This window comes from Temnothorax curvispinosus, unplaced genomic scaffold (assembly GCF_003070985.1).
Source record: "Temnothorax curvispinosus isolate PA1 unplaced genomic scaffold, ASM307098v1 QBEX01010420.1, whole genome shotgun sequence".
Classification (NCBI taxonomy): Eukaryota; Metazoa; Arthropoda; class Insecta; order Hymenoptera; family Formicidae; genus Temnothorax; species Temnothorax curvispinosus.
Genome location: NW_020220200.1, coordinates 1 through 22,960, shown reverse-complemented (window position 1 = coordinate 22,960; position 22,960 = coordinate 1). Strand labels below are relative to the sequence as shown.

At 33.0% G+C, this 22,960-nt stretch overlaps 3 protein-coding genes across 3 annotated transcripts; 2 read left to right on the top strand and 1 right to left on the bottom strand.

The window, feature by feature from the left end:
- Nucleotides 1-4,329: 4,329 nt before the first annotated feature.
- Nucleotides 4,330-13,648, top strand: LOC112460233 (xanthine dehydrogenase-like; the record flags this gene model as incomplete). The annotated part of the gene is made up of 10 exons (XM_025024836.1): nt 4,330-4,685; nt 7,635-7,809; nt 7,927-8,118; nt 8,283-8,428; nt 8,499-8,676; nt 11,494-11,622; nt 11,701-11,943; nt 12,100-12,354; nt 12,721-12,888; nt 12,971-13,648. Coding segments are annotated over 10 exons (1,887 nt in total), but the record flags the coding sequence as incomplete, so codon positions are not given.
- On the bottom strand, nt 12,677-17,685 carry LOC112460234 (trafficking protein particle complex subunit 4). Its single transcript, XM_025024837.1, has 4 exons — nt 17,096-17,685; nt 15,767-16,008; nt 14,054-14,549; nt 12,677-12,863 (listed from the first exon to the last, which is right to left on the bottom strand). The coding sequence occupies exons 2-3, from the start codon at nt 15,939-15,941 to the stop codon at nt 14,071-14,073; spliced, it is 654 nt and encodes a 217-aa protein (XP_024880605.1). The 5' UTR covers nt 15,942-16,008; nt 17,096-17,685; the 3' UTR covers nt 12,677-12,863; nt 14,054-14,070.
- Nucleotides 17,686-20,141: 2,456 nt separating this feature from the next.
- On the top strand, nt 20,142-21,988 carry LOC112460235 (gem-associated protein 6-like). The gene is made up of 2 exons (XM_025024838.1): nt 20,142-20,390; nt 21,636-21,988. Exons 1-2 carry the CDS (start codon nt 20,236-20,238, stop codon nt 21,967-21,969), a joined length of 489 nt encoding a protein of 162 aa, XP_024880606.1. The 5' UTR covers nt 20,142-20,235; the 3' UTR covers nt 21,970-21,988.
- The last annotated feature ends 972 nt before the right edge of the window (nt 21,989-22,960 follow it).

Here is a 22,960-nt window from a genome sequence, read left to right as displayed (position 1 = left end):
TCGGTGGTATGGGGCAAGTAGGGATAATGGAAAGATATAGGGTGTAAGCAGGGGATGCGATGAGAATGAAGGGAGACAGTAGGACGCAAGTAGAGAAAAGTTATATAAAAGTATTATATAAAAGTATTAATAGTTATATAAAAGTATTTAGAGACCGCGGTAGGATGAGGTTATGGTGACAAGTCAGATAGGCGGTATAGGCGGGAAAGGTATGTAGGTAAAGTAGGGAAGGTTTTGATCGATGATTGTAAAGAAGATTGTATGGTAAATGATTAGCTATAAGGATGAGCCTTCGGCCGTAAATTAAGTATAGGTTAAGAAGATAGTTGAAAAGATGACAGGTTGAACTCAGAACACATGTAAATCTTAGATTGGGACAAATTTTAGACTAGGAAATATAAAATCAAGAATAAGAAGAGGAAAAAGAGGTAAAAGATAGAAAACAAAGGAGAGGACAAGAGGTAGGTGAAAGAAGCGCTGTTATAAAAGAGGCTATACGAAACAAGGGAGGATTAAATGTGAAGAGGATTATCGAAGAAGGAAGAAGAAAAAGCAGTCGAAAATCTCTCGAGTTCCGGGTCAATGGAGATGGAAAGAAGAAAGGTGAAATAAAGCTAGGACACAAGGCTGGGCGGGCCTAGAGGTGTTCTAGGAAATGGAAAGTAAAAGAAGATAAGCATAGCTGAGGAAAGGTTAAGCCAACGATGAAGAAGAGATGAGATGAAAAGAAGAAAAGAAGAAAAGTATAAGAAAGCTATTGGCGTATTCCTGGAACAAGGATTGGCGAAACTTGTCTGCGTTGTAGGAAAGGAAAGGTAAAAGAAGGTGGAAGTAGGGAAAGGAGTTAAGAGGACACGCAAGGCTTGGTGAGATAAGGAAAGGAAGAAGAAGAAGGAAATGCGGAAGGAGAAAAAATAAGAGGATATGAATGTTACAGTTTAAAGGACGCAGCAGTTTTCTGGAAATATTAGAATCTTTGGATGGCACGGAGGCGAATCCAGGTATAATATTAATTATGCAACGGTAGATAGGAGGCATGGGAAGATAACTAGAGAACGAACGTGCGAGGAGGAAATATATGTTACTTCGGTGGGAACGAGAGAAGAAGAGCTGGGAGGTAATTTACTAGGAGCGAATGAGAAGCAGTGTCGAGCATTTTGGCAAATAAGTAAGAGGAATGGAGCGATCCGAGGGCACAGAAGTGATTCGAGTTAAACTAGGAATGAATTTAAAAGATCAGAAAGATTAGGAAGATAATATATTGGAAGAAAAAAAAAGGAGGTAAGGGCATATAGGGAGGTGTGATGAGTTTGGAAGGCCTGGGGACATAGGATAACATTAGTTAGGTAGCAAGAGATTTGTTATTAGTCAAGTTTAATATATGTATTGTAAGATGAGAGAGTTGCGTTAATATTTGAAGGTAAAGGTAAAGAATTATTAATATATTAAGATGTGGTTGAAAAACAGGAAATAGTTGTAATATTAAGGTAAAGGTAGGGATAAAGAAAGGGATAAAGGGATAAAGAAAAAGAGAAAATTAGGTTTTGGATTATAAAGTATATAGAGAATATGCATTGATTTAGAATTCAAGTTTTATAAGTTTTAGGATGTAAGGAAGGTTATTTTAGAAACAAAGCGAGATATGAGTCTAAAGGTGATTTGGGAAGAATTTAGAAATAAAAGAAATATAGGGAATATTAGTTGTTCCGTGTTGCGGTAAGAAGGTATGTGTGTGTGTATAATGTCCGTTTCTTGGCTTGATACTGCCGAAGCGGACTAAGTCAAGTATTTCTGAGTTTAGGTTGTGAGTTTAGCGTGCAAATAATAGGTTTAGGCGTGTTGGGTTTAAGGGATGGTTTTTATAGAAGAAATTAAAAAGTACGGAATAAGAAATTAACAGTGTTACGCGTTAAGTTAAAAAAGTTAGTATGAGTGTGTTTAAGTTATATTTTAAACCAAGTCCATTTCATAGCTTTGTATAGCTGAAATTAAATAAGTCTATATATTCTTCAGTCTTTTCCTAGGTAAATCTGAAGAATAGTGGCCTTCTCACCGATTTAGCTAAAATTTAACAATATTGTGTATTTTGGCGTGCTACATCCGAATCTGAAAGTTAAAATCGTTGAAGTCCATATATGGACCATGCAGTCTGAACTCCCAAAGTCAATATCAATTTGACATTGCGTCGATTGTAAAACCCCATTTGTGCTATTAAGCTGACCGTCTTCCAATTCATAAAAAAGTTAAATTTAAAATTAAAAAAAATGTGCAAATTAGAAACTTACACATTGCTTCCTCATCATTACAGATCGCTACAATTGCTCCTATTTTATTTCGCTCATAAAGCTTTCTCTATGAGGAAGCCAAACTAATAAATACTAATAATTATGCATCAAATAAAATACAAGCTTCTCCATTTCTAATTTGCACACTTTTTTCTACTTTAAAGTACAGCAAATTCTTAACATAAAATAATTCCATGGATTTTTGAATTTTTCACGTTAAGCAAAGTCTACTCCACATCCATCCGGTGCTTGCAAGTCAAAATAAGGTCTATTATTATTATACGGCTCCACATGGGTTACTAATTATCCACGTGAAGCAAGGTCCACTTCATACTGCCCTGCAAAGCTTACAGTGCGAAACGAAATCTATTATTATACGATTATGGACTTCGCGTGAAGTTGAAAACCGATTTGGAACCGTATAACGAAAGATCTTGTTTCGCAGAGGTGACGCCTGGACGGTGTGGGATGTACCTCACTTCGTGGAAAGTAGGAAACCCATTTGGAATCATTTTATTTTTAAGAAATAACTTTCTTATTGGAAGGGTTTCTGGTTTTTTGAACAAAATATTCTGTTATTCTAATAAACATAATAATAAAAGAATTAAATATCATGTTAAACACAATTTTTCACGTATAATACTCGGTTTTTTGCATTAAATAGGGGAGACCGGGGCAAACTCGACACAATTTTTTCAAAGACAATTTTTAACAATTAATTAAAATTTTCAAACAAATTTAATGGTACACATTTAAAGAGTGTTCCTTCAAGTACAAAATTGCTTAAGAAAATTTTGCTGTACGTTGCTTAGTTTTGCCCATAAAAAACCAAAAATGGCGCGAAGACAAATTTTCAAATTGAAAAATGCCGGGGCAAACTCGACACTTTGTTTGATCGACACAATTTGATCTGGAACTAATTTTTTTTTGTTTGAAACTAAAAAACATACATTGTTTATTGTGTATTTAGAAAGTACAAAAATTCGGAATCAAGTAAAACAATCATTGGAAATAATGAGAACAAAAATTGTTGAACATTTAATTATTTTCACGTAAACTCATGTCTGAAAAACAATTTATGCAAGTAAATTCGCGATTAGACGTGCACACGCATTTGTCATGGGCCATATAGCTGCATGATAAGCATCGTTTGTTATTGGGAGCCGATAAAACGGCGTGGTGTCGACTTTGACCGAACGTCGTTTTTCACTTTTGTTACTCCAAAAATATAAAAATTTTGAAAATATGCAAAAACTCTATTATCGGATTCGTATAAAGCATCGAATTTCCCATCAAAATCACTTACCGGTAGATTCGCAAGAGTAAAGCTCGATGAAAGAGTAGAAATTTTCGAGAGATAAGAAAAATTACTTTTCACCATCAAAACGGTTATGTTCCGCTAAAAATTACACCATGACTCAGAATGTCACCAAATACCGTTGATAATAGTAACACATAAAGACGCATTTACAGTAGGAAAGGCAAGTTTTTACGATAGATTTAAATTGGCAAAAAGCCTAGTGTTAAGTTTGCCCCGGTCTCCCATATTTTACTGTTCTATTAAGTATGATAAGATAAATAAATTTTATGATGTGTATAAATTATTGTTAGTTGGCAGTTGGCACAACGTCTAATGTCGTTATACTTTTATAGCAAAAATAGATTAAAACAATATTGCTTTGCACAATACTATTTTGATGGACGTGGATAATAAAATAAATACATTAGAAACAAATTCTTTTTCAAATTGTAATTAGATCAGATTAAATTAGGAGGTTTGTGTAGAACGGAAGTGCAGATCCCATATTCATTCACCTTGTATACATTTTGTGTATTAACAAGTTTTTAATAATCAATGAATAGCAGCTAAAATCTTTTAAAAGTTAATTATATAATTATTATCTCGATAATATGTGTTTAGGTCAAGGCGAGTGGAGTTCGATCCACTTTTTCATAATTTTACTCCAAAATTATACTAATAATTCTTTCTTATTTTTTAATTAAATAATATAAACAAAAATGCACTAACTTAAATTTCTTCTAGGACGCTATCGCGCATAAATCGTTCTTTCCTGGTTTCCCCAAGCATATTATCAAAGGTGATGCGGATAAAGCTTTTGCGGAAGCGCAGCATGTTTTAGAAGGGGAAGTACGTATAAGTGGTCAAGAACATTTTTATTTGGAGACAAACGCTACTATTGTCGTGCCATATGAGGAAAACGAGCTGGAAGTATTCTGTTCCACGCAGCATCCTAGTGAAATACAGAAACTAATTGCCCATGTCTTAGATATACACTCAAATAGAGTTAACGTTCGTGTGAAGCGTATAGGGGGTGGTTTTGGTGGGAAGGAATCCCGTGCAGCATTACTCGCGATACCAGTGGCACTTGCGGCACACAGGTGTGTTGTAGAAATTTATATTGATTGAAACATATTTGCACGATATATACAGAGTGGGCCAATGAAAAACTTTCATTCTGTTTATTTTGTGCCTTTTATTGATTTATCCTCTTCTTTGGGATAGTTATTCCTTCGAAAATTTTAAATGACAATAGAAATGAAGTAACATGTTATTTCAAAGGTCCTTTAATTCTTTTTACAACAAGCTCTTTGAGTAAATATTTTTTGAAAAATTACATTTGGAAGTTTTAAACACATTAAAAACGGAAAATGACATCCATAGTTACACAACTATGCCTTAATAAAACTTTAACAAAAATATTTATATCTACAAAAATTACAGTGTTTGAAAGGTGATTTAAATTTATCCAGTCATTTAAATTTAAATTTTATATTATTTGTTCCTCTGAGTCAAATTTGCGTTAACTTCGTATATAATAAAGTATACGATCAATTTATAAACTTCTCACAAAAGAGAAACACTTAATTTTTCTTAAAAAATAGGCAAAATTCAAGCAGCTGTAACTTTGTTAAAAATAAACGAAATTTAAGTTTAAAAAGGATTTTAAAGTTTAAAATCTCTACTTTCAAAAGGTCACTATTATTTTTTAGTTTCTGTGGGTTTGACAATTTTTATAGAAAACTACGAGCTGGACAAAATGGGATTTTCTTTTCATTTTGTGGGCCTGTCACGTGCCCAAAAAAAGTCTGCAATAATTTACGATTTTCTAATGTGAAAGCTTGGAATTTTCTCTACACAAGCATTTTTTAAAAATGTTTCTGCGATTTTTTGTTACTGAGTTATTGCAAATTGAATAAGAAATAAGCATTTTGACTTTGATTGCTTATAACTCCGTTAAAAATCATCGTATCGCAATTCAAAAAACGGATTCTTAAAGCTGAAACTTTGCTTTATCGAATGGTAATTGCCAATTTTTTTAAATAACATGTAGACATGATGCAAATGGATGAAAATAATGTAAAAATTAGCGATTTTTTCCCTTTTTTATTTTAACCCAGAAATTGTGTAGAACAACACAAATTTATTCTTTACGTTTTTTTTTGTACTTTTAACTTAAAAGTTTTAAGTATACTCTGCATTAAAAAAAAATTGCGGAATAGTTATGAGATTTTTTTCATGGTGGACACTATAGTTTTATAGGGAAAAACATACAGAAAATTGTGAAATTGCTTAAGGGAGTTGGTTGCTCAAATCAATATGATAAGAATTAGTTCAAATTTATGGAGGCTATTCGTCTACGGAAATCTGCCAAAGTTGAAGACAATTGTCTGCATGGTTGTCGAATAATTAATTATTGAAGTTATACTCTTGTCTCTCTCTTCTACAATCAGTCAGAGACGGATGTCGGAACGCAGCCGATGGTCCAATGAGAGAAATTCGTTTTTAAAAAAGAAATTCTCTCATTGGACCATCGGCTGCGTTCCAACATCCGACATATAACTGATTGTAGAACCCGTCTTATACACGGATAACATATGACAAAAATGTTACGACACCTGTAATGTAATTCTCAAAAGCATATTAAAAATGATAAGAATTTAATGAAAATAGATGCAAATAGTTCTTTACATATTTAGGAAGGACTTTTTTGAATGCTGAAATGATTTGTCTACATAGTTATCAAGAATTTGTAAAAATAAAACAGGACCTGCACATTTATTATTGCCACATTTCAACATAGATAATAACATATATGGGTTTCAATTGTACAAACAAGGATTTAAAACATTAAGAAACAGCTAATTGAATGCATTCTACATATTTATTTGCTAAAACTCGTTTATTTCACGCGACGAAAGCTAATTAACTTATAGGTTTTTCCCCTGCCGCGCCGCCTGCCCCACAGTGGGACGCCAACCAACCTGCTTAAGGGGGGTCTGTAAAAATTGAGGTTTTAGAAGAGAACAAATAAATACTGTTAGGAAGGGAACAAATAAATCTTACGTATTCTTATGTATTTTGAGTCATGAATCTCGAATCAAGCTATCTGGGAGGACTCAAAATACATACGAAAATGTAAAAAAATTACGTCTGAAGATTTAAACAATTTCTCGTTTTTTTTCATTTTCTTCAATTTTCTACATTTTTCCCGCTACAAACGTAATTTTTATGATTTTTAGACTCTACGACTCAAAATACGTAAGCATACATAAAAAATACGTTTACAAAAATGAAAAAAGTCTCATAGCTATTTGGCAAATTTTTTTCAATACAGGGTACTTAAAAATACAAAAAAAGTAAAAAATAAATTTTTGTTGTTGTTCTACACAATTGTTTTCTGGGTCAAAATAAAAAAGGGAAAAATGGCTAATTTTTACATTATTTTAATCCATTTGCATCATGTATACATGTTATTTAAAAAAAAAATTGGCAATTACCATTCGATAGAGCAAACTTCAACTTTAAGAATCTGTTTTTTGACTTGTGGTACGATGATTTTTGACGAAGTTATGAGTAATCAAAGTCAAAATTCTCATTTCTTATTCAATTCACGATAACTCAGTGACAAAAAATCGTAGAACCATTTTTAAAAAACGATTGTGTAGGGAAAACTTCAAGTTTTCGCATTAGAAAATCGTAAAATTTTCGCAGACTTTTTTTGGACACGTGACAGGCCCACAAAAGAAAAGAAAATTTCCCATTTTGTCCAGCTCGTAGTTTTCTATAAAAATGATCAAACCCGCAGAAACTAAAAAATAATAGTGACCTTTTGAAAGCAGAGATTTTAAACTTTAAAATTCTTTTTTTTAACTTAAATTTCGTTTATTTTTAACAAAGTTACAGCTGCTTGAATTTTGCCTATTTTTTAAGAAAAATTAAGTGTTTTTTTAATTTTTGTGAGAAGTTTATGTTTATTTATATAATTTATTTAAATATAATTAAAAATGTAGATTATTATCTATCAAATAAAAAAATTAAATGTGTAGATTACAGAAACCAGTTCGTTGTATGCTGGATAGAGACGAAGATATGATGATAAGTGGAACGCGACATCCGTTTTTATTCAAGTACAAAGTTGGATTTAATAATGACGGTTTTATCAAAGTGGCAAGAGTACATATATATAGTAACGCAGGTTACTCTCGCGATTTATCAACATCAGTAAGTAATAAGAAGAAAATAGATTTAAAAAATTATTTTTCCTTATTAAAAATCTTGTAACGTTATATGTACACACGCGCATAGAAAAATTGTGGATTTTATTTCTAATATTTTCAGGTATTAGAACGCGCCATGTTCCATTTTGAAAATTCATATAGAATTCCCGTGTCGGAGATATATGGATACATGTGTAAAACGAATTTACCATCAAATACGGCTTTCCGAGGCTTCGGTGGACCGCAAGGAATGTTTGTAGCTGAAAATATCATTCGGCAAATTGCCGATTATCTAGATCTGGATGTCGTCAAGGTAATTTTTGATTAATAAAAGCTATTACACAATGAAATATAATGGAAAAAAATCTTCTATTTTACAAAATGCATTACATAAAATTCTACGTCTATATCTGATTTATACATTACAAGCGGACGGAAATAAATTTAATAATTGAAAATATTATTTTTCCACTACAGTTGTCCGAATTAAATTTATATAAAGAAGGTGATTTAACACATTACAACCAGCAGCTTGTCAATTGTACTTTAGATCGTTGCTGGCGTGAATGTCTAGCGTCGTCTCGTTATAATGAAAGAATAGTTGAGGTTCAACGTTATAATAGGCAAGTAATTATCGTCTACATTATAAATTAAATTATTAACAATTACTAAGATCGATGACAAATTTTGCAGAGAAAATCGATTCAAGAAAAAAGGACTTGCAATTGTACCTACGAAGTTCGGAATAGCGTTTACTGCATTGCACTTGAATCAAGCAGGCGCGCTGGTTCACATCTATACTGATGGCTCGGTGCTAATCAGCCATAGTGGTGTTGAGATGGGACAAGGTCTACACACAAAAATGATTCAAGTATAAATAATATTTATTTGTAATTCGTTTTACGTAATATATTATATAGCGTCTTTTGTATATACCTGAATGTTCTGACCAATTCAAAAAAAATTAATTTTTTCTTAAAAACCCAGTAAGCAAACTGTCCGTGATATGACAACAGAGTAGCAGTAGATTTGCTCCAGATATCGCAACAGATCCTGTATCATTTGTGTCTACATTAAATTCGTTTTTGCCGATCTGACAGCAAATTGTCGGCAAAAACAGAACAGAATCTACCATTTCATAAACATTTAAATGAAATACATCAATTGAATGGCTGTGTTCAGCGGAAAAGCAGCAGCTTTTAGGGCCACTTCGACCAAGCTCCGATTCACTTTGATTAGTCCATTAGAAATGACCAATCGCATTTGTCAATCTACTTCACGAGCAAATGCGAATGGTCATTTCCAATGGACTGACTAATCAATGAGTTAATCGGAGCTTGGTCGAAGCGGCCCTTAGTGAGCACTCAGGCCGATATTCATAATCAGATCTTATTTCAAGATCGTCTTAAGTAATATCTTAAGATGCTAATACGGCTCTGTGATTGGTTAGTGACATCTTAAGATTGTACTTAAGATGGTCTTAAATATAAGAACCGACTATGAATACCGGCCTCAGTGATTCTTTATTACGGTTGGTTTCTACACTTAGATCCGAGGAAAAACCAAAGGCAAGAACCAACGAATGACCCCTGCTCCCGATCGACTTAAAATTTTACAGATAAGTTGTTTTCGATGTGAAAAATGAATTGCGCGTGCATGGTCCCAATAACTTCGGGAAATAATTTTTTTTTTTAAATAATAGCATTTATCGACTCCCCTCCCCCTATGAAGGTTTAATGTGTATGCGTGAAGGCAGTAGGTTCCGCCCCTCTGCGGGGGGCTCCACTAACATTAAACTAGACACATAATAGGCTGCGTTCGCTTTGGGCGCTTTCGTGCTAAAAGCGTCAGTCTATCTTTATTGCTCATTACATGTTGAAAAAAGATGGAATGATGCTGTCAGCACGAAAACGTCCAAAGCGAACGCAGCTATAGTGTGCCTTGTAAAGTATGTATATGTACATGCTTGAACTTTCCACGCGTGGAAAGTTGTAAACCCATGTGGCACCTTGTTTCGCGTGAAAAGTGTATGCGTGGAGGCAGTATAGGTTCCGCCCCCCTGTGGGGAGCTCCACTTAAACTAGACACATAGTGTACCTTGTAAGTACATGCGTGAACTTTCCACGCGTGGAAAATTGTAAACCCATGTGGTCCTTTGTTTCGCGTGGAAAGTGTATGCATGGAGGCAGTAGGTTCCGCCCCCCTGGGCTCCACCTAAAAAAAACTAACCTAACCTAACCCACCTAATTGTTGTGTGGATGAAAAAATATATGCGTGAATACAATAGATTACACTTTTCCACCCAATTCCCCACAACAAAATTAATAAAATATTTATTACTTTTACCAAAAAGTCTTGGTTATTACCGGTAAAATTGATAAATTTGCTATAATTTATCACATTTATCACCGTATGTTGAAAATTATGCATAATAACCGGTAATTATGTATAATTATCAAATTTATCACTTTTACAGTGGGTCTGTTTCTTTTAGCTGCACTGGCTGAACTGGTACACAGTGCAGTAAGTCGGAGTGAAATTTAATATACTTGTCTCACTCCAACTTATTGCACCAGTTCAGCCCAGCTCAGTCAGTGCAGCTAAAAGAAACTTGCCAATAACAGGCCAATTTCTTTTAGTGACACAAGTCGACACAAGTGTCGTTCTGTCTTTGTTATTCATTGAATGCCAAGAAGGATAGAACGATGTTTGTGTCGACTTGTGTCACTAAAAGGAATTGGCACAACGTATATCCATATATAGAATCGATTTTAGTCGATAAATGCTATTATTAAAAAAAAAAATTATTTACCGAAGTTGGGAGTTGGGACCACGCGCAATTCATTTTTCACATCAAAAACAAGTTATCTGTAAAATTTTAAGTCGATCGGGAGCAGGGGTCATTCGGAACTACACCCGAATCACTGAGCGCTCACTATGGAGCTGCTTTTTCCGCTGAACGCAGCCAATGATTACACAATAGCAGATTTTGCTCATTAGCAGATTTGTTATATGTCTGCTGACATTCTATCAACACAAATTTGTAGCAGACACTTTTAAAATCTGTTCTCGACAGATTTGACTATCCGAGGAATTATTATGGAAAATTAATAACCAATTATTAGCGATCAAGAATGGAATGCTTCTAGAAAATTAAATTCCAAAAATTCAAACACGTAGATGCATAATAAAAGTCTAATAATTCTTTTATAATTTTAAATAAATTTTAAAAAATTATAAAGTTATTTTATGTTAAAAATTATAATGAATGAAGACTTATAACGGGCAATATTGATATTGGCCTAGTTTACATCGATCTCTTGATACGCGTATCAAATAGTATATTTGAACTGATCAGCCAATAATCAGACTTATTTACTAGTTATTTACTATTTAATACGCGTATCAAGTGATCGATGTAAACTAGGTCATTTTTACTGAGAAAAGATAGATGAAAGAGGAAATTTGTGATAAAAGTAAGTCTCTATTTTCTCTAAAAATAGAACTCTAGAGCTGGTATATAATATCCTATGGATGTCCATATTATGTCCAGAATGCCCATGGACGTTATATGAATATTTATAGGATATTGGTGCTATCCAGTGCTATCGGGGCTCCCCCATTATAACTGATTATGCGCAACTGTAAATTATTATGAGTTCAAGTTAAATTTACCATATCATGTCAGGTTGCCAGCAGAATATTAAAGGTGAATCCAACTAAGATATATATCGCTGAAACGGCTACCGATAAAGTTCCTAATACATCTGCCACCGCAGCAAGTTGCGGATCTGATTTGAATGGCATGGCTGTTATGGTGTGTGACAATATTTTACAACTAATATTTGAGTATATGTAAATAGAAGTAAATTAAATATAGAAATAAATTTTGCAGAATGCATGCAAGGAAATTATGAAACGATTACAACCGATAATTGACAATGATCTAAAAGGTACCTGGGAAGAATGGATAAAAGTAGCATATTATCAAAGGATAAGCTTATCTGCTACCGGTTTCTATCAAACACCCAACATCGGATATTCCTTCGAGACTAATACAGGGCATCCATTTAATTATTTTACGTATGGCGTTGCTTGTACGGAGGTGGAGGTTGATTGCCTCACCGGTGATCATGAGGTATATCTTTTTATTATATGTATTATATTACTTTTCATAAAAGATAATGACATCAATTTTATAAAGAACGTAACTAGTTTATAAAGAAAAAGTATGCATAATAATATAAGGATTACATAAAACAAACATTGATATAATATTCTTCAATCGATGCAGGTGTTACGAACAGATATTGTCATGGATTTGGGAGAGAGTTTAAATCCAGCCATCGACATAGGACAAGTTGAAGGTGCCTTCGTTCAAGGATACGGTTTATTCACGTTAGAGGAAATGATTTACTCACCGACGGGAACTTTGTTCAGCAGAGGACCTGGCGCGTACAAATTGCCAGGCTTTACCGACATACCTCAGGAATTTAATGTATCCTTATTAAAAGGGGTTTCTAATCCAAGAGCGGTATACTCTTCTAAGGTATAACTTTTTTTGTGTAATTAAAAAAATAAATATATATACAGGGTGTTCGAAATAAAAGCCGTATCCAGCCGAAAGGATAGAGAAAGATCTTGGTCGAACACCCTGTGTGTGTGTGTGCGCGCGCGTGCGTGTGTGTGTGTGTGTGTGTGTGTGTGTGTGGTGTGTGTGTGTGTATAATAAATATATATATATATATATGTATGTCTTGTTTTTTTTTTACATATTTTACATATATTTACATATGTTTACATATATTTACATATATTTACATATATTAACGTGCAGTTCAAAGAAAAGGAATAGAGTAGCAATGGAACTATAGTAAAACTTATTAAACTTATATTAAGATATAATATAATATAGGCTGTTGGGGAGCCACCGTTATTTCTGGCATCATCTGCATTCTTTGCGATCAAAGAAGCAATCAAGGCTGCACGTAAGGATGCGAATATTCATGGTCACTTTCGTCTTGATGCCCCTGCGACTGCTGCACGTATACGTAATTCCTGCATAGACAATTTAACAATGAAGGTATTAAAATATTAAATTCTTAATTCAATTCTCCAACCTTTTATCCTCATGTATATTAAAATACTTTTTCTTTATCTTGCAGATTTCAGAGCCTGATTTAAAACACCAATGGAATGTAGTACCATAAAATCTTCAAAATCGCGTTTATAAGACTTTTTAAAGATAAAGATATTAGAAAAATATTGATATAAATAAGATATAAATATCGATAGATATTTTTAACAAATTAAATAAATATTTGCGAAGTATATCATCAATAGGACACGAAATAATATATCCATTATTATTACAAACTTAAATCTCACGAGTTGTCGTAAACATATGATTTTAGAGATACTCTCCGTAAAACAATAGGATTGAATGTTAGATCAAACGTGTTAGAAAAAACCCAGAAACTATTTACTTAGTTGGTAGGAAATGTTTAAGGAGGTTCGCCTACTACTTTGGAGTAAAAAATGCAATTGAATAACAATGTACATTACAGCGATCCCGAATTATATGCAATATTAGTATAATGAATTGTGGATGCTAGTTATGTGCTATATTCTTCGTAAATTATATTAGTGTACAGAATATTAATAAATATATGCCGAAGTATGAGAGCGTCAACGACTCGGGAATCGTAGTCAGGTACTTATTATCCAACATTATAAGGTAAAAGAAAAGTAACAAATAATTTCACTAGAAAAGAATATTAAATAGAAAAGAAAGAATAGTCAACCTATTTGGATGAAGATCTAAATAAAGATCCATACTCTAATATTGCTATTTATTCTTTAAAAATTATACTTTGAACACTATTGAACATACATGTGATTTGTTGCTTGCTTCAAATTGCATATATTCTCATTTAGATTACTTAAATTTTATTTGATATTTTTCTCTTATTGTTAGCACTAATGTTCAAATATTATCATATAATTAAATTTTGTTACTATTACCAGAGAGCTATTACATTTCTTTGATTATCATATAATTCAATACTCTCAATCAACCTCTCAAAAGATACAATCAGATATAGAAATTCAATCGTATAAACAAGCTTGAAGTCTAATTATTTGATAGAATTAAACTTTACATAGCAAAACAAGTAAAAAGGAAAATTTAAAAAAATGTTACTCTCTTTTATATGTTCTTAATTATTATAAATTTATTAACAACTCACATGTAAAGCAATACAGGCTAAACATTGGTTATTCCAGATTTTTCTACGGTTTCCAGCAATGTCTGTAAATTAGTTTCAAATAATTCGCATCTAATTGGCATTTCTAGCGCATAAAATGGATTTTTTAGCGCATAATCCGCATATAAGTCGTACACTCTCTTCAACAAAATTTCCATGCCTGGCTGCGATGGCTCCGCTACTATCATGAACTTAATGCCCGTCAATGTCTGGAAGCAATATAAACGAAATGTGTCCGCTTCGAGAATCTCAATTCCAGAACATCGTGGTTCCGGACTGAGTTGGCTTGCTATCGCAAAAAGAGGGTAGAACATTGAAGCTAAAAATATCTTCTCATTCGTCGTCATTTTTGCCCGACTGAACTTCAATGTTATAGGGAAATTTTCCGGTTGCTCCAACATCTCCAAGATGTCTCTCCCATCTTCAAGTTCACGTCCTGTGATTGCATTTCCATTCACAGCTGTCAATATGTGTCCCACTAAAAAATATTTGGTTCTCTTATTTATTCCTGTCTTTTAGTACCTTATTAAAATATACGTAGTGATGTATTCTTGTAATATATGAAAGAAAAATAATGCCAAAATTTGGCTTAATATTACCCGATTTTTAATATCATTGCTTTTAAATCGTATTGATTATTTATATAATAACAATTATTATTATTATTGTGTATATAGAGTGTGAAATCGTAGTACAAGCAAGAACAAGGTGATTTCTCGTGCCAAAATAAGGCCGGCATCGCGTGCAAAAATTATAGAATTTTTTTGTACAAGATTTTTGTTTTTGAAACGATTTTGAAAATCTATTAAGTACACATGCACTATTAAGTACACTTGATTATGTCTTGATTAACGGATCCGGGATCTTGCTATAAACTGTTATTTCTGTTCACGTTTATATGTTTGTAAACATCGGTCATGATTTGTTTTCTGTCAGTTCTTATCTTGATTAGCTATCAGTTCCTGCCAAGTGTGGAGGAAATAAATGAGCCACTTTCAACGAGCATTTGCGCCACTCTTTATGTCATTCGTCTATCAGGGTATCAATTTGAATAACGTTGTCTGTAGTAGCGAATTGCAGTAGATACGTAGATACTGCCATAGGTTCCTAAAGCAAATCATTTTAGTACTCTCGATTGCTGTATCTTATCATCGTAAAAACTTTGTAGAAACTGATAGCTAAGCAAGGTAATAGGACTGATAGGAAACGAATCACGAGATTGCCGATGTCCATAAACATAAACATAAAAAAATTGTGAAAAAAATTGTTATATAATTTTGACTTATTTTGACATGCAAAATCACCTCGTTCTCGTTTGTATACAATTTCACACACATCCTGCATATAATACACAATAATTATTACATAATACTTTTTTACTTGTTACTAATAATTATTAGTTTATCTTCAACTTGAATGTATCTGTTATTCTTGATAATATAATGTAAATATAAAAATAACAGACATTAAATTTTACTTTTGTGATAGAAGAAATATTTGAGAATGTCATTAAAATAGATATGCACTATCCTTGAAATTCTATATTGCATCTGCTTAATAAATATATATTATAATTAACTGCTTAAATAAATTCACTATTTAAATATGTAGAATAATAATGCAAAGTTTAAAGCCATTACTTTTCTTTCAATCTATATAATTCCAATTATTTCTCATCACAATAGACATTCTTACCATGTATTCCATCTTTTTGCCCAAACGCTACCACTACTTTCTTGTTCTCATAATTTAATTTAATATTGAGTGGAAAATTAAAGGATTTTTCAACTTCAATCTTCGGTACGTTATGATCATGGTTGAAGATCAAGCCACCAGACTTGGATACAATATAAACGCCGTATATCACCATTCTGCGATTTCTTCTTTATTTACATTAATTTATTATTTAAATCGTTCGACATATGTCATCTTTGGTTCTGTGTTTGATAAATACTTATTAATTTTTATTTAGATTTCAATAAAAATACACATATTCAATTCCCTTTATACTAAAAAAAAGTAAAATTGCAAAAAAATAAACTGTTACTTGTAAGTAAAATAATTAATCATTAAAAGTGATGTTTTTACATTAAATTGTTAAATCAAAATTAATTGATAAAAATTTAATTAAGCATATATAGTCTTAGATGGATTCGTAATTTTCCATGAAAAGTGAGATCCATCCAAATTATTATTGCATTTTACTTCTTGGACAATCAAATTTGTCGAGAACAAATTTTAAAAGTGTCTGCTACAAATTACGTCAATAGTAGCTGTTAAATGTTGGCCGGACGGCTAGTAGAAATATAACAGAATCTGCTAATAGAATATAATGGTAAATTAACTGCCAAAACTAGGCAAAATCTGCCGTTTCGTAATCATTTAAATGATGTATTTCATTTAAATGTTAAGATAGATATGACAGATTCTGTTCGATTTCTACTAATCTGCTGTTAGATTACAACATTGGCAGGCTCTATCGGCAAAACACAAGTGTTTAATACAAACACAGATAATGCCGAATTTGTTGTAATATCTGAGAAAATCTGCTGTCAATCTGCTGTCATACCGCAGGCAGTTTGCTTACTAAGTTGCCATGTAAAATAAAGTCTTTAAATTATTAATTATTTGAATGCTATTTGTCTATTATGCCATGCCATCAATACAACAGATTTTGTAATCCTGATAAACAGCATTTTTAACATTTAACAACTTTCACAGATAATATTTATAATGTCAAGCGACAAACTTTATTTTTGAAATCTTATTCTTTGTATGCAAAGACATTGAACGTATTTTCTAATGACACAAACATGATGGACTTTTGATTTGACCTAACCTAATCTAAAAAACTATATTTTTAATGATTAATCATTATTGTATCACAATAACCAGTAAGGATTTTCGCCTTCTAAGTCTTTATTCTTAAAAGGAATGGAATGAAATTTGTTTCGTTAAATAAATAGTTAAGTAAAGATATGCAAACTAAAAACATTTGGTAATTATACAGTTTAGCCCACTCACCTCCAATATCGATAAAATTATACTCAATCACGCGTTTTTGCACAAAACGAAAGAATTTGGTAGAAAAAAATCGTCGCTCTGCCGCGCGAAGCGAGATATTAATCGTTAAAGTTTTTTTTTGTTAAAGTTGACGACTATCTTTCAATTTGCTGGCACTAGAGAAAAAAATAGTGAAACACCGGCTGCGTTCAGCCGATACTCCGCTAGCCTAGCAATCGTGAGCAGTCGCTCGTTTCCTCTCCTTTTAAGCCTGATCTACAATGTATTCTTTGCTTCCTGTTTTCTGCTCTTAATCTCTTTGCGACTATCTCGTATTTCGCAATTCCGTCGCGTAACGCGATATGTTAATTGACGAATTTCAGAAGAGACAATTAATTAAATTATAAGAAACATCATGTTACGCAACGGAATTGCGAAATACGAGATATTGTATAGTCGCAAAAAGAGGTTAAGAGCAGAAAACAGGAAGCAAAGAACACATTGTAGATTTGGCTTTAATGCTGGGGCTACAATGCGAGTCGCAAAGTCGTGAGTCGCAAGAATTGATCAACATCACAGACGAATTTGAGGAGAATAATAAAGGTGGAAGCACATAAAATTGCAGGAACCATAAGCAGAAGGCAGAAGCCATATGCCCATGCTCCTACTCAGTCTCACTCCAACGCACTCCAAAAACTCATCTGCTCCAATCGCAACCTTTACTCGTGATCCAAGTGCTCTCTGGTGTATATTGGAGTATGCGACGCGAACAAACCTAAAGTCTAAAGGTGAAATTTTATGGGCAGTGAAATGCTGCAGCAGCAAGCAGCAGTTTAGTAATTTCTTAGAAAATTCCTAGGAAATTACTAAACTTCCCTAGAAATTATTAAACTTTTCTAGAGATTACTTAGTAATTTTTAGGAAATTACTAAACTACTGAAAACCCACAGTCCGTATCTACTAATAGCTGTAGTAAGCCTCAAGATGTAAGAAATTGACCAATCACAGTCGATTATTCTCCTCACATTCGTCTGTAATTGGTTAATTGCTTACGGCTTGAGGCTTAAGCGGGGAACACAGACTTTTGCATAACGCATAATACGTAAGCATGAGAAAACTGATTGGTCTATTTCCTTATGCACATTTGTATGAACTAATCAATTTTCTTATGCTTACGCATTATGCGTTGTGCAGAAGTGTGTGCTCCCCGCTTTACTACACCCATTGTACCCATTGTAGATACGGACTTAAGGCCATTGCACGTAACAAAGTTTTAGTCATAATCGTAAGGCCGTAAGAAAATAGACCAATCACACTCGATTATTCTTCGAGCTCAAGGAGAATAAACAACTGTGATTGGTCTATTTTCTTACGGCCTTACGATTATGACTAAAACTTTGTTACGTGCAATGGCCTTTAGGCCGGTATTCATAGTCGGTTCTTATTTTAAGACCGTCTTAAGTAATGTCTTAAGATGCTAATACGGCTTTGTGATTAGTTAATGACATCTTAAGATTGTACTTAAGACGGTCTTAAATATAAGAACCGACTATGAATGACCGGCCTTAGGGTGCCTCCCCATGCAGGACGAAATTTCGGAAAACGGAATCTCGGAATCATTCAGATTGGTTAGCCTCATGAGACTAACCAATCAGAATGATTCCGAGATTCCGTCCTGCATGGGGAGACACCCTAACGCCTTGTGTCCTCCAGCTCGAAAAATAATCGACTGTGATTGGTCTATTTTCTTACGGCCTTACGATTATGACTAAAACTTTGTTACGTGCAATAGCCTTAACATCAGAATAAAAATATAGAATTATGATTGGTTGATACCTATATGCGTTATGCAAAAGTCTGTGCTTCAGCATTCAGTTTGTTAATTTTTTAATAAAAATGCAATAAATCATTAAAGTAATGATGGAGCAATTAAGGAGCAATCGTTTTATGTTGGATATACTTGCAGAGAACTATAGGAAATATGTTATTCCAAAGAAATAAGTGGTTTTTTGCTAAAATATCATTAAAAATTAATTATACGAATGGAGCAATTGAATATCCCAATAGAGCAAGCGAGAATCAGTTATTCTAGCAAAAATCAATAGAAAATATTGACTAAACTCTTTGAGATATAGTTATAAACAATAGAGCAAATTCTAATGATTGATATCCCGCAAAATGCATAAAGCAAATTAAAGAAAAATGACAATTTTTAAAATGGCGCTCTCGATTTCTGTTGCGCAGTCGCTAAATACTTTTGCGCATGCGCACAATTGCTTGATAACCTCCAAACTGCATAAAGCAATTATTTACGTTTTTCTTAATAAATACTGTAGATAATTAGTTTTTAAAGGTGGAGCAAATTGAAACAAGAATGGAGCAAATTGTCTGTGCCTTGAGAATGTACAAATTCCAATGATTGATATCCTGCAAAATGCATAAAACGATAATTTTTATTTTTTTCTAGATAAATACTGTAGATAATTAGTTTTTAAAGGTGGAGCAAATTGAAACAAGAATGGAGCAATTTGTTTGTGCCTTGAGAATGTACAAATTCTAATGATTGATATCTTGCAAACTGTATAAAGCAAATTAAAGAAAAATGAATAATTTAAAAAATGGCGCGTTCGATTTCTGTTGCGCAGGCGCTAAGTACTGCGCTTGCGCACAATTTCTTGATAACCTCCGAACTGCATAAAGCAATTATTTACGTTTTTCTTAATAAATACTGTAGATAATTAGTTTGTAAAGGTGGAGCAAATTCAAACGAAAAGGGAGCAATTTTTCTGTACCTTGCGAATCTACAAATTCTAATGATTTTCGCTTATATTAACGTTTACATTGTTACTAACTTTATCATTTATTTATAAAAAAAGTAAAATGGAGCAAATTATGAAACATGCATATTATGAAGGAGCAAATTAAGCAGATTTTTTTCATGTATCGTAAATTTCATTACTGTAGAGGTCGCTGGCTGGGAGCTTGTGGGTCATTGATGCGACCCAAGTCGGGTCGAGTAGCAAATCGAAAACGCCATTATTATTTAGGACTCTAGTCTAGATATACTATGTCTATGGCTATTACTTTAAAGAATACTGCACTCTCGTATTGATCGGAAAAGAAGCAGGTGCCATAATTTGAACAAGAAGACCTCTGTGAATATGAGTATGCAAAAACATTTAAATTTTTCACATCAAGTATTCAAAAACGATCCAATCTTATTCGAGAGTTACGTTGGAAAGAAAATTAAGATAATGATGAAGGACGAAAATATTCACTTTGGTGTTGTTTACACGGTTGATCCGGTATCAGAAAGGTTAGAAAAGCTATTGAAATTATTTTATTAGTAATCTATAATACATGTAATAAAATTCTAAGATATCACAGATTTTTAATTCTAAACTTAATTTTACTTTTTATGATAAAAATGGAACGTATTTACGTCTGTTAGGACAATTCTCTTTTTTATATTTTATTTGCCTGAAAAGCATAATCTTTGAAATCTGGATTTTATTATGAAACTGAATGTGTGATGTACATATGTGCTTTTATGTAAACACATCTTTTTATGAAAACTCTTTGTTTATATAAAAAAATATGCGCTTTATTTTTCTTTACATTTATATAAAATTGTATCTTCTCGAATCTTTATTTATATTCATGATTAACTTATACTTTAAAAAAGGTATTAGTTTTTAAAAAATTTATATTTTGGAGAAGTTTTACAGATTTTATTATAGATACATTATTGTTTATAAAAAAAATACTAAGAAGGACTCGAGTTACGCCTTTCTAGGATTTTTCTAGGATAAATGGAACTTGCAACGTTTCTTGTATTCTTCTCCCTTCCCTTCTTATTCTGTTCTAAATAAAGCGGATCGTTAAAGCTTGTTCGTCATACTTGGTCAATTGTTATTAAAGATGTCATGTAGACGTGCAAGAGAGCTGTACTCAATAAGCAAATTGCCTGCAATATGACAATAGATTGGCAGTATATTTGCTCACATGTTACAACAGATTTGATATCATCTGTGTCCACATTAAACTCGTTCTTTTGCCGGCAAAACCGATATAATCTGACAGCGAATTGTTGGCAAAAACCGAACAGAATGTCATTTCGTAAACATGTAAATGAAATATATTATTTAAATTATATGATTGCAAAATGACAGATTTTGTTCAGTTTGCAGTCAATCTGATATATTCTGTTAGTGGATTCTGTTACATTTCTACTGATAAAATTCTATTGACAATATTTATAGCAGATACTTTCAAAATCTGCTCTCGATAGATTTGGCTAGGATATTCAAGTCAGAGATTTTGACAGGAAACACATATTATTGGCATGAGATATTGTAATGCTTTTTCAATGAACTTGTGTAATTCAACTCTTTCTTGATATGCTGTTTTTTATGAACAATAATACATTTATTCTACTATTACAAGCAATAGGTTGTATTATATATTTCTTACATTATTTAAGTTCTATTTAATGACTTTTTATATTTGAGATTGTCAATTTTAATTATTTAAATGCAAATAACGATATATTATTTTGCAGCATTGTGGTTCTACAGTCCAAAACGTCTACACAATATCGTCTTAAAATAATATTCAGTCATGCGATAAAAAATGTCGAAGTAACATCGGAAGTCGAAATGCTTGTGCCGGAATTGTTTTCATTATCACCTGCAAATCTTTCACATGTGATGGTTACTAAAAGAAAGAATATTGTTATGCAATTATTATTGGACAATCGATTTCCAGTTAAAGAGGAGGATGGTATTTTATTGATAGAAGATACTGTCTCGATAGAACCCCCATATTATCCCGAAAATTGTACCTGTACTAATAGTATTATTCTTAATAAAGTACAGAGTATTTTACGCAAATAAATGTAAAAGTTGAATAAAATCAACGGAACCAAAACAAAATCATAATCCAAGAATACCATGATTTATTCTAAAAAAATATATATATATTTTTTTAAATAGTGTTTGCGATCGAACCTAAAACCGGTGCCGTTTAATTAATCCAGCGAATAATACAGCGAATTAAAATTATCTTCTAAATAATTTTTGTTAAATTCAGCCTTTCAATTTAAAGTTGTCTAAATTCAAAGTTATAAAACTAAGAATAGATCCGTTCGCAGAAATAATCATATATTTCCCGGAACACGAGAAGGGCAGAAAAATAGAGCTAAAGTTTTTGCCTATACCGACTCGCTCCTTTGTCTCGGGGCCTCGGTAGGCGAGGCAAACACTCGGGGCAAAGCGAGCGGGCGGTATACCAAAACAGCTGATCGATTGCCGACCTCGAGATCAGCTGAGCTGTTGACATTCGTCAAATTACGGATTTCACGGGATGTCGACAGCTGATTGGCTCAGCGGATTTTTCGGCTCGTTACCGGGGGTCCGGAGGATTCGAGAAAATTCCGAAGTTCGCTGGGAATAAAACCTCGGGCCTCCGCGCGCGAGCTCGCACTCGACCAGAATATTCCGGCAAAAGTGTTTCCTTAAATCGAAACAAATTCTCTTTCGATTCTAAGGCTACGTTCGAAAACTTTACCCGGGTGCACCCGCCGAGGCCGTAGCCGAGGCTCACGCTGTTCGAAAACGTTCGGGTTGTACCAGTGTGACAAAGATGAAGTTGTTCGGAAACTTCACCCGGGTGCACCTCAGGAGGAAAATTTTCCACCCTGAAATTTCAAGATGAATGCGGGTAACTTATTGAATTTGGCGGAATTTTTTAAACTGTAGCAATGGAGTTTCTTCTTCTATGGAACTGGGCACGTATTATGGACTTGTTCGGAATGGATTCCGATCGGAATTATTCCGTTTTCCCTAGAAAAGACAATAGAAATCTAGGAAATAACTGAACAATTCC